Consider the following 12,506-nt stretch of genomic DNA (forward strand, 5'->3'; position numbering starts at 1 on the left):
TTGCAGATTTGTTATGTGCTATGCAATCTATCCCATGACTTAATTGAAGAACTCTAAGTGACTTCCATAAGAGTTGGATCAGGTCCACTGTCAATGCTTATTAAGCAGTAAATAGCTCCCATAATGATATTTAAATGCATATGCTAATACAGTCTTATTTACCAGATACAGCTGATTAATCTGGGCACAGCCATTCTGATGCATTATTTTCCATCAAGCCCTCTAAACACCTTTCCTTCTAAGTTCCACCTGTTCAGGGAAACTGTGGAAGGCGATTCCCATAAAATATCCTCTCTCCTCTGTCTCTCCTGTGAAGATGTCCAAATGGAGCTAGCACTTGATGTTAAAAGAGATTATCTATTTTTAAGTTGTCCTTAGTTCTAATCAATCTTAGCAACAGCATCTGCACAGTGTACTTAGGATTTATGTACCTGATTAGAAAACAAGATGAGACAGAGCCATTCAAAATCTTATCGTTTTATGGCCAACTTCACTAAGTTTTTCAAGATGAAAGATAAAGTCAGATGTGTTTTCTAGCAGAGAAAAGCAGTTGGAGATTAAATTCTTACTCTTTTTTAAGCCTCATACCTTTCTATGGCTTTTCTGAAAAGAAATAAAATGAAGATATGTACATGCTAAAAAATCTTGGTTCTTTAGCCATTTGTTCTTCTGTATAAGAAACACTAACAGACTGAAAAAATACTGATGTTTGTATGAGATTTCTTAAAAGCAATCTTTTTGTTTAGTTGAAGTATTTTATACATTCCTTTTTACATTTTCTTTTTTTATTCTAGAAAAGAGTAGAACTTATTATTATAAACATATGGCTTAGGTTCCATATAAAAATGGATTGATAAAGGTCATATTCGAAACTAAATGCAGTGCCTCAAAAAGAAGCAGAAGCCATCACTTTTAAAGATGGGAGCTGTTTGCTTGTGCAAAGATAATTCCAGCAACATATATAAACTGTGCAGCTAGTGTTCTCTGTACTTCTATACACCTCATTAGAATAAAATAGAGGAAGAATGAGACAAGCTTACAGAGTGAGAAAACAAAGGACAAATAGGGGAGGATCCTCTCTCAGGACCCTGTTGTGGAAATCCAAGGGGCTGCAGCCGGGAGGAGTTTTACCTGGCTCGTGCCGAGGGCAAACGCCTGCAAAGTTATTCAAGTTATTCTGCTCGTGGCCTCACTCAGATGGAGCAAGGACTTTTTGTACAGAGAAGGATGAAAGTCCTGAATTGTTCAACACACTGCAATGTGCTGATTGCCAATCTGTTTAGAGCGAAAGTTGTGCTTACAGGAAAGTTCTTGAGGGTGGGGAACCAACTTCATTTTAACAGGTTTTCAGTACAATCCCCGTTTTTCACATGAAGTATTCACCTAGCCACTGTCAGTCTTGTAAAAGTTAGTGATTAGTCACAGAAGAGGTTATTTGAGCACTGATTTTGCTTTGAAGAATATCATGCAGTAAAGCATCCGGTTAGAACCAAAACATATTTATTAAGGCCTGGAGGCAGGGACTTTTTCCCATTTGCTTTTTATCAAATGTTTATCCTTCTTATCCATGCCCGTTGCCATGGCAGCAGCTGGGAGACAGCTACCCACTTTTCATATGAGTCCTTATGCACTTCCAGCTAATAACTGTGATGGTGTTCCCTTGCTTATGGTGCCGGAGAAACGCTTCCCCACGTGTTGATTTTTCCCTCCTTCAAGGGCAGCCACCACGCTGGCCTAATCAAGGAGCGCTGCTGTACGAGTACCAACAAACAGCCGTCACAGGTGGATGCTCAGGGTCTCTCAGTCCTCTTTTCTTTTTCGTTGCTGTGTAGGCGCTACGATAACTATAAAATTGGTACCTTCCTTTTGTGCCGGAGCACGTCGCGGGCGTTTGAAGTCCACGTTCGGCAGTGGGACTGCGGTGGCCACCGCTCTGCCACCGCCTGCAACTGCGGTGTAGCTGCACGAGAAGGGAGCGACACGGTGGTGCTGGACACCTGCAATGGTCATTTTCGGGAGAGCAGACCCCAGCTAGCTGTCAAGAGCACCGAGGCATCGCCGCATGTCAAAATCCTAAAGTCCTATGGAGGGAGAAAAATAACAGTACGTGGGTATTTGAGGACTCTTGTTGTTGTTGTTCTTTAAAAATGTGAGTTTAATATTTCTGAATTATTAATGAAGTTGCTGCAAAAATATCTATCTGAAGCCATAAGAGTGCCTGGAGCAAAATATACTGAAAAACAAGATGCAGGGAAGAAGTTGGTTAAAGTGTTAGTTTAACAAACTGTAAAACAAAACAAAACAAATATCTCTGGAAATTTCTTGGAGACATAGTGGAGCACCAATATTGTCACTTACTCTCTGCAGTACAGCACTGCTCTCAGTTTGTTTATGCTAGGCACTACTCAGCCGCGTCACATAAAGCAAATTTCTTCGCAGAGCTTACGATATAAATATTCAAGGGAAGATCACAGGTAGCAGAATAATGTACTTTTTAGAGTGGAACAGTAAGGCAATATGAATCAGATCCAGATAGCCATGAAAATGGGCTGCAAATGTGCAGTATTTGGTATAATTTAAAGTATTTGCCTAAAAAATATATCACCACAACGTGCTTCGCATGAGTATTGCTTACCCACACTAATCCAGTGAAATCACTGAAGAATAAGAGCAGGCTGCACCAGGGGCTTTGGTGAGGAGAAAAGCCAAGAAGATAATTTTATCCTAGAGTTGTATCATGCAGATTTATTGCCAGGAAATATTTTGGGTGAAGACAGGTCCACAATAGAGCCAGAATGACCCGGGGAGTGCCTGTGCTTGGCTCTCCTCATGGTCGCACTTGGAATAGATCTCGGTGAGTTCGGAATTGAAAGTGTGTTAATTATAGAATAGAGAAAAAGCAGGAAGCAAGCTGTCATTTCACTTTGCAACTGAATGAAATTACTGTTTTATGACTAGAATAATCTTAGCAAGGAATCCCTACTCTCAGCTACACCTCATGTAAGTCTCAGTGAAACAAATCAGGATGCCCTTTGGACACGAACATGAATCCTGTCCTGATCTGAACAGGAATCTGTAGGAGCTGTGCAGCAGCAAATATGGTCCCTGATCCGGCCTCTGTACCCAATGCATCCTGATTTGCTCAGCAGTTGCCCATCGCCAACCTCATGTAGCGCAGGAGCCGGCTCCCCCACGGCTCCCGCACCATTCAAGGCTGATGCTTTGAATGGGGTACAGTCATCGTCTTTTTTGTGCAAGGCAGTAGCTTCCAGCAGCCAGTCACTACATACCTCTGTAAACCGAGGTTCCAAAAAAGCTTCTTCAAAGCCTCAATCAGCAGCGTTACCTCCAGGCAGATCACAGAAAACCCAGGCAGTTGTAGTTGTTAGGTCCTCAGTGGCAGATGGGATGCCTTGCCCAGGGCAGCAGGAGAAGAAAGGGTTACAGCCCTCCGAATTCCCAAAATAAATCCACACCTGGAAATATTAATCCAGAGACCAAAGCAGCTCATGCAGTCCTGACTGCAAGGATTTTATACGCAGCCTTGTAGGAAAAGGTCTCCCTGTAGTAAAACACATAATTAGAGGACCCATGTTTACCTGAAGAAGGAAACCAAATCCTACCCAGCACTGCGTCACCTGAAGTTTTCCTGCTCTTCCTATTAAACAACTAAGAAAAACAATAACTCATCAGGGCATTTGAGCTTTCTGTTGGGAAATATTTCTTTTTTTTTTAAACTTACTTTGGGAAGTGAAACACAACCCAGGTGGAGGTACAGCCAAGACCTTCTGACATATTCAAAGAACATTTTATGTGATGACTTTCATTATTCTGGTTTTAAACTGGAAAAGGGTAGATTTAGAAAGATATCAGGAAGCAATTCTGCATGTTGAGGGTGGTGAGACACTGGAACAGGTTGCCCGGAGAATCTGTGGATGCCTCATCCCTGGAGGTGTTCAAGGTCAGGCTGGATGGGGCTTTGAGCAACCTGGTCTAGTGGGAGATGTCCCTGCCCAGGGCAAGGGGGGTGAAACTTGATGATCTTTAAGGTTTCTTCCAACCCAACCGTTCTATGATTCTGTGACTCACCAAGGCCAATAATTTTTGATTAAAAGTATGCTTTAATTGCCCTGATGAAAACACAGAGGGCCTGAGTTCAAAACATAGTGTCCCTGGCACTTTGCTACTCCGCTCAGCTGCACGAGGAGATCACTCATGGAGAGCTCCTTGGGTGCCTGAAATGACGACTGGGAAGCTAAAATGGACAAGATTATTATTTAGCACAGCCAAAATGTAAACTCTGGATTCCAGCACATAAATGCAAATACAAGCTAGTTGGTTCTTCACAGATATGAATAGATTTGGTGGGGAGGAATTTATAAGGGACCAAAAATTCCCCACTGAAAGGAAGAAAAGTAATGGACATTATGTGGCTGAATAAATTATACTTAGGCAGGGGTGACTTAAAAAAAAAAAAAAGAAGAGAATAATTTTGAAGTTATTGTAATGAGATATTTCCAACTATTTAATGTACTTTTTAAGATTAACTGAAAACATTTAATTTTGCATTAAAAAAAAAAAATTGTTACTTATGAGGACAGAGTGCTCCTGCTCCCACTCCTGGCACAGATCAGTTTCCATATCATTTTCCTTTTACCTGTAAGGATAAAGTAAGCAAACAAAAATACATTTCAGTTGAAAACAAATTTTCTTCTTTTTTTTTATTATTTGGTTGGGAGACCAATCTGAAAAATCCATTATCCACACAGTTACTTCTTTGTCTTAACCTCAAGATTTTTTTTTCCTTTAAAGGTCAGTGTAAGCCTACCGCAAGTTCTTTAATGAGAAAATTGCTTTATCCACTTTAAAACACAATCATTTTCTGGGTAATCCAGCCTTGGAAAATGAAACGATTTTTCAGAGAGAAGAAAGCTGTTTTTCAGACTTGGCAGTTTATCTAAAAGAAATGATTTCCCAGGCAGACACAAGGGTGGCCTTATTGTCATGGAAGTCGCTTCAAAAATTAGCTGGTAACTTACCAGTGGGAAAACTTCAATGGATGTAATTATTAATTTAAAAAGAAAGTACTTGTACAGTTTTATATTTATGTAATGCTATCAGATATTAGTAACATAGAATCTGAAAGCAAGCTAAATAATAGCACAAATAAATATTTATAGTGTATCTAAGTGATCTTAAATTACCTCCACCTTCACCAACGTCCTACTTTGATATTTTCGTTGATAGAGAGGGACATTTTTTATTGCATAAAAAGCTTGGTAACAGCTTCAATTCACGGAGGCTTTTTTTCTGCCTCTTCAGATCCTGTTCCCTTCGGGAGCATTTGTGCGAGCCGACGTGAGCGAGTGGGGAATGGGTTTGACGGTGAGGACACCGGGCAGCGACTTCAACAACACCAGAGGTTTGTGTGGCCTCTTTGACGGGATCAGTCGCAACGACCTGAGCGATGTGCCCGAGGAAGACTTCATAGAGGAGTGGAGGTACAAAGCGAGAGAGGATCCCGGCCAGGGAGATGCTCTGTAGCGCTATTTCAAGGGGTGTTGATAGGTTTAATTCATTACATACTCCTCTCCTGACCTGACAAAAAGATCTGTTGAATCCAGTGAGGAAAGCCTGGAGACCAGGAACATCCATTCAGCTCGGGGGATTAATTTTCAGCCAGCACAATACACGTAAACACTTACTGAGAGAGAAGTTTTATATTCGCAAGTGATGTCATGTTAACAGCTGTGTTAAGATCCCACTCAGCTGTGAAAAAAAAACGCGGTTCTCACCCACACTAGAAAATGTAGATAACTGACAATAGGGATTAATTAAGGGTTTGGTATTTCCCTTGTTCTTTTATTCCCGAACACTAATTACAATATGTGAGTATAGATTAAATGTTACATTTTGACAAAGTGTGGTAATATATGTACCATGCTAAAACCTTAATATCTACTCTATTAATGATGACAGTGAGCTCTAAAAACTTGCACTTTCTGAGACAGATGGTCTGGAACCAGGAGTCTGCTGCTTTGACATATCCCTGTCCCTCTCCCTGTCTCCATCCCTCTCCCTCTCCCTATCCCACATTTTAATTCCTGTTGCTGACCTCTAAATGTGCCTAACAGGTATTCCCAAAAACAAAATATTTGGTTGACAGTGTAGGCTTTTTTGTGAAGTATGTTTTGCAAATAAGGAAAAATAAGGCGAATCACCTTAACATACCACTTAATCTGTACATGGTAATTTAGCACAATCCTATAGGAACAAGAAATTCTACACCCACTGCATTTCAGAAAAAACCCAAACACCTCTACAATATTCTAGCTGTATTCAATGGGCCTTAATAATGGCTATTTAATGGCAATTTTGACCTGTCATTACAAATGGCACTACTTAGAAGTCATCAGCCATTTTTATCATCTTAATAATGTGATAATCAGTCAAAGCTTGCTTCTGGGAAGGAAAATGGAGAAATAGTTTGGCGCAAGAATGACCAACTGCTGACTATACAAAGAGGGTCTAACAAGATCCTTAGGAAGATCTGTTCAAAGCAAGTTTGCTGAAAGATCAGAAGCCAAAGCACAATATATAGGAATCTACTTATAAAACAGTGAGGAATTTCTTAGCGCTCAGCACATATGATGAAGATACTTCAGGGAAGGCAGGAAAAGCTCCTGCTAAGTGAGAAGGGCAAGAGGGGTGAGGAGCTTCACCTTGCAGTACTCCCAAGGATGGATTCTCAAGGACCTTCAGAACCCAGTTAAGAAACAACTAAGTCACTGGAAAGGCTAAGGCCACCTCCAGAGGAGTCTGGATCAGTCTCCGATCCACCCACGGAGAAATGGCACAGTAAAATACAAAACCTGGAGGGTGATTTTTCTGCTGCTGCTTTTAATATCATTTTAAATAACGCTGAAAGCATGTTAGGTTTTCTCCAGCACCTGAAGCTAGTCTGAGTGCTCACCATCTGGCAGTTCGGCTCTTTCCCTGACTCCCACCTGTCTCAAGCAGCTGCAGGGCTCTGAATGGCACAGATCTGTTTTTAACATCAGCTTTCCAATGCAACTTTTAAACAATGAAACAACATCAGAGCCTCCCAGCCCTTAAATAGCATATCGACAAGGAAGACCTGAATTTTAAAGCGTGTATTTTAAGTAGGTAAAATACATTTTTCAAACCATTTTTCAAATCTTCTGAGAAACCAGCAGCAATGCTATTAATTTTGAACTCTGCCCCTATAATAGCATACAACTCATTTTAAAAAACTTGTCTTTAGTTCTTCTTTGATTATAATGGGCAACTAAGAGGAGTGATAGTCCTGTCATCTTATGCAGGGGACAGGAGGCACATCCTAGCTCACTGACAGACTGTCAGTGTGAGGAAGGATGGGGTTTTCCCTGTCCTGTTGACCAGAGCTGACCAAAGGAAGAAATTTGGTTTCATGTAATAACAGTGAAGGAATTTGTTTCAATAAAATATCACAGCAAATTAATTTCATTTTACTGAAATTTTCATTTGCGTTTTAACTTTTTGTCCCAATTCTGGACCGGTTGATGTGATTCTCATTATTTATTAAATATGAGATATTTACCTAGAGCCTTTAGTTTATTTGGTGTTCCCTCAAAGAAAGAGCTAGTTCTGATGCCTTAATTTAAGTTTACAGTTAGTTCATGATGTGAGTCTGGGCACCTTCAGCTGCAGGTAACCCCACCACGCAGAGCCAGAGGAACAGCGCATGCAGGATGCCCACTCAGACACTAAACTGCATTGTCCCAAAGACCAGAGGTGGTTTTAGTGCTCCCTCAATCACCAACTACGTTTTATTGTCCTAGACAGTAGGAAAGGGCAGAACAGCTTGTGCATTTCTGCAAGCATAGAAGTATTGTATCCTCCTCTGCCCGCACGTTGGGTTAAATAGGTTCATAAACGTCTGGGCTCTTATATCAGAAACACAAATTGGTTCATATTGCCTGTGTCACTGTGATGTTTTATTTAAAGGTAGTATTGTATGAATAATCAAAATAATAATGTCATATATGCCATTTTCAATATATATTGGAAGAATCGGACAAAGACAATTATGCTTCCTACAACAGAATCTAGTGTCTGACTCCAAAATATTGGCAAATACTTTCACTTTCCTGAAATCTTTACATTCTGGCTGCAAGACAAAATTAATGCCAAAATAATTTAATGTTTGGTGATTATTTCAATTTGTCTGGAAATAAAGTGCTGCCAACTATTGGGACAAGAAGCATATCTTTTTCTATGAAGCTCCAGGATTTCTCTTGTACTGCACAACTAAGATCAATAAGAGATCTTGTGCTCATGAAATTTCCACAGAAACTTTAATCATGGCTGTTTGTGCAAACTGAACTCTCCAGAAGTTCATCCATCATTAAAGCTGGACTAAATTAAAAAGGGGAAAAAAAATCACCTCACCTTATGTGATAGCCTGGCCCTATGATCATTAGAAAACTGCTTTATGTCAAAAGAAAAACTCAAAGAAAATTCCATTAGAAGACAAGAATGAAATGAAATATGCATAAAAAACCATAAAGGACATAGCATTTAAAAGAAAATACATAGTGATCCAAGTCTTAGAGAAAACTCCTGGTAAGGAGAGCACCGTCAAACAGATAAAGATGATTTTCATAATAAAGCATTTCAAACAAAAATATCTTTTTTTTCTTTCTCCATGCTGTATATGAGTCACAGCAGGGATAAGTCCAAGGCCTTATTTCACGTGCAATATGTAAAGGGTAACCTGCACCTTAGAGAAAGTTCTGCAAAGAGAAGTCAAGCAGTTAGGCAACGCTCCAGCAAAGCACTTAAGCATCTGTTACTAAAACGTCCCAATGTAGTGCTAAAAAAACATACAGGACAACTCAAGAAGGGCAGTGCAAAAGCAACTAAAGAAAACAGAGATTAAACTTGAGCATTTTCTTAAGTACTTTGGTAGAGTGGGAATTTATACATTCCCAGCCTCAGGGAAAGAAAGTTTACTTGGTATTGTAGGCTAATTTGTTGTAAGTTTCCTCCCTGTAATCTCTTTCTATTTTTAAACCAGAATACCTCCAGGGAAGAGTTTATTTGACAAGACTCCAGCACCTTCTGAGGGGATGCAAAGGGAAAATTACTGCAGATGTCAGAAGGAGAGCACTAACTCTGCTTCCATGGTAAACAGGCCGAATGCCTTTCAGACTGCTTTCCCTCCGTCCTCTGGTTGCCATTATGATCATGTGGATTACACCTTTGCAATTCCCTATCTAGACGTTACGTCAGAGTTTGTCACTCACTCGGGAATAGAGTCTACTCTAAGAAAAGATGAGAAACTATCAACCAACTCTTTTGATAAAAGGTATCTGCCTAAATCAGTCCAAAAGCGACGTAGCCCTGAGGACCAATTAAAATCCCTTGCACACCACATTTCCATGAAAAAGAACAGTTCCATTAACTCTACCAAACAAACTGAAGACCTACGGAGAATGAAAAGGCAAGAAGACTATTACGAGTACTCATCCTTTCACCCCTTGCATGGCCCAAGCCAGAGAGACTCAGAGAGCTTTGCATATTTTTTCCCGGAAGATTACTTTGAAGGGATTCGAACGAAACTCCCACTGGCATGGCCCACTCCCAATGGCCTAACCGCTGCCAAAGCTCGGGAGATTTGCCACCAAGTTCTTGCAAATTCCACCATTGGGCTAGTGTGTAAAGGTCTCCTTGGAAAACAGATGGACGAGGCAATTGATATCTGCCTTTTAGATCTGCAGCTCAAAGATGATGTGGCTTGGGTGAGGGCACTGATAGCCCTTTTGGAAAATGAATGTGAAAGAAGAGTGCTAGGAAACAGAAACAGAGTGTTTCATGCAGGAAACCAGCCATCTGCTACCCAGGAGGAAATCCTCACCGTCCTCCGGTGCCCTGCTTTCTGTAATGGCAATGGACAATGTACAGAACTGGGCTGCCAGTGCTTTGAAGACCACAGCTCCTATGATTGTAGCATTGCCAAAAGTAAGTAAAAAATTCTGTTTGTTCCTACCCTGCCCATCTTTCCATAGTACTAGAGTTATTAGGTAGAACATCTGCACAGAGTTGTTTGCTCTTCAAACAGTGCTACCAGTAAGATATTTGATGAATTAGTAATCAGTTTTTGACCTTGAAGAGCCGATCAAAATATCTGGTTGGCTGGTCCTTCACTTTTTCGCCTCAGTAACTTTTTAAAAATGGATTTTACAAGCCCCTTAGCAAATTGGTTTTGCAGAAGTGATTTTCTTTACATCTGATCTATCACCAGCATGCTGACAAGCAAGCTTCTAACAAAAAAGAGGGTCCTGCTCACCTTGTGGTCAATATTCATGTTAACACTGTATAGATACTTCTTTTTTTTTTCCCCCTGATCAACAGAGAATAAAATTTGAAAATTAATTTCAAACACTGTAGTGGTAACAAAAAAAAATTAAAAGTGACAAAATGAACAAGTAATATTGACAAAGCCATGAAATAGCTATAGGACATATTCAAACCTGCAGATATGATTCTGCAAATATTTATGAATTACATTTACACAGGACACTATCCTGCTAGGTTTGTTTCTTCTTTACAGTTCAGCTTCTCAACGGGTAAATCCAAGTCCAATGTGAGTACTGACAGTGCTTGAAACTAAGCACATGCATAAATGTTAACATTAATTTCAAAATGTAAGCCCTGTCTCAGCAAACCACATAAGCTTATGCCTGAAGTTACAAAAAGGTACTTAAGGCTCAGCTGTACAGTTGAGTTCCTGCAGCTTAAGAAGTAACCACATTTCAGCTAAGCTGAAATGACGAGTTATGCTCTCTTAACCCGTCCCAAATGTGAGGGGAAAGCCTTTTTCTATGATGCTTAAGCTAATGGACATTATTCTGTATTTAGGACGGGCAAAGCTCATATCTATGGTCAGTCACCATGGTTTAGCTGAGACGTCCAAATCTCCATCCCAGCCCTGGGAGCTCAGCCTCACATCTGATACCCCAATGCATTTACTGGCCAGGTTGGGATTACACATGTGTTTCATAATAAATTTATCTTCAGTGCACTGATTTATAAAGGGGTAAAATATATCCTGACTTTTTTTTTTGTTAATGGCAGGCTAAAATTTGCAGGACCATTTCCTAAATTTGGAGTAATTTGTTCTCTTTCACATAGAGAACAATTGACACCAGTGACTGAAAAATGAGTTGAGCAATTTTGCAGTAATTGTCCAATAAACAATTCAATGTTTAACTTCATTTCTCTGCCATACAGTCAGGTTAGGGAGGTTGTTTAGACCAGATTTTTAAATTTTATTTTACTTTGCTATGGTTGAAATCCCTCAGATCACAGGAAAATAACTTCAATATGACCTTTCAAGTAAAAGCTAATGGCACCTTGTCTTCTTGCTGCGACATCAAATATAAACAAGGAGAGAGTACAGATCGTGGCCTGAGATTGCACAGGGAGGTGAGAAGTGGAAAACAAACATACATCAGCTGTGACAAACACACCGTAAGCCATCACTGCTCCCCAATCTGGCTGCTTTGTCTGTCTCCTACTGCCTTTGCTTCATTTTTCTCCAGTTGAGGAAAATGCGGTAGTTGGTCTTTGCTTCAAATCAATTCTCTTTTGAGTCTGGTTTATTAGAGTTCAAAGTACATCAAATTATTCCCTCCAGTTTTCCAAAGATTCACTAGTATCCTGATTGCCTCCAGCCCCACTCACCTGGAGACCAGTTCCGCTGCTCCAGGGCCCCGGGGAAGTCTACACGGAGTGAGAGTTTTTAGCACGGGCATCCTCACATGTGGTCCCTGGGGAAGTGGGCTTGGTGTTGGACCCACAAAAGACCTGCACTCTTGCAGCTGGAAAAGTCTAAATTTCTCTTAGTGTTCATACCACTCCCTTTTCTGGGGATGGATTCGTTAGTGTCATGACAAAATTAACATCGACAGCTTCAGCATTTTTCCTAACACAAGGCAAGAGGCCCTTTTACAAAATTTCCATGCAGTTTTCCCAATATTTCAAGGGCAATATTTGATTTAAAAGATAAATGGCCCTTGTGCTCTCTATCACACTGTATACAACCCTTAGCTGCAGCTAAAGACTTTTTTTTTAACTAATACCTGCAAATATTTTCTGTGAGCATAAACTTTAAGTAAAAATATTTTTTTTTATTTAAGAAAACCTACAGAACACATTAATAATAACTACTTCAGGACAAGAATGCTTTCTAGCTAAGTAAAGTGAGCTCAGGAGAAAAAGCATTAAATAAAAATGTAGCAGAAATTGCCATTTGAGCCACCAGTATTTATTTTTCTCTTGAGGAAAGTGTAGTGGCATAACTCTCTGATGCGCAGCGTATGTCTTCCCGAGGGTGCACCTGACCCAGGGAACATTTACCACCCATTTTTCTTTTTCCACCATACTAGTGTGATTATATGCTGCCCTCTCGTCAACTGTCCATCTCCAGAGGTGTAAGACAA

General features: G+C 40.2%; 1 protein-coding gene across 1 annotated transcript in view; it reads left to right on the forward strand.

Moving 5' to 3' along the window:
* The window catches only part of LOC141463281 (von Willebrand factor D and EGF domain-containing protein-like), a 180,962-nt gene that overhangs the window by 75,444 nt on the left and 93,012 nt on the right, over positions 1 to 12,506 (forward strand). The window contains exons 9-11 of the mRNA XM_074145613.1: positions 1,833 to 2,103; positions 5,323 to 5,501; positions 9,080 to 10,023. Of these exons, the coding sequence (XP_074001714.1) occupies positions 1,833 to 2,103; positions 5,323 to 5,501; positions 9,080 to 10,023 (1,394 nt within the window). The remainder of the gene's footprint in view (positions 1 to 1,832; positions 2,104 to 5,322; positions 5,502 to 9,079; positions 10,024 to 12,506) is intronic.

This window comes from Numenius arquata, chromosome 3, assembly GCF_964106895.1.
Source record: "Numenius arquata chromosome 3, bNumArq3.hap1.1, whole genome shotgun sequence".
In the NCBI taxonomy this organism is placed as follows: Eukaryota; Metazoa; Chordata; class Aves; order Charadriiformes; family Scolopacidae; genus Numenius; species Numenius arquata.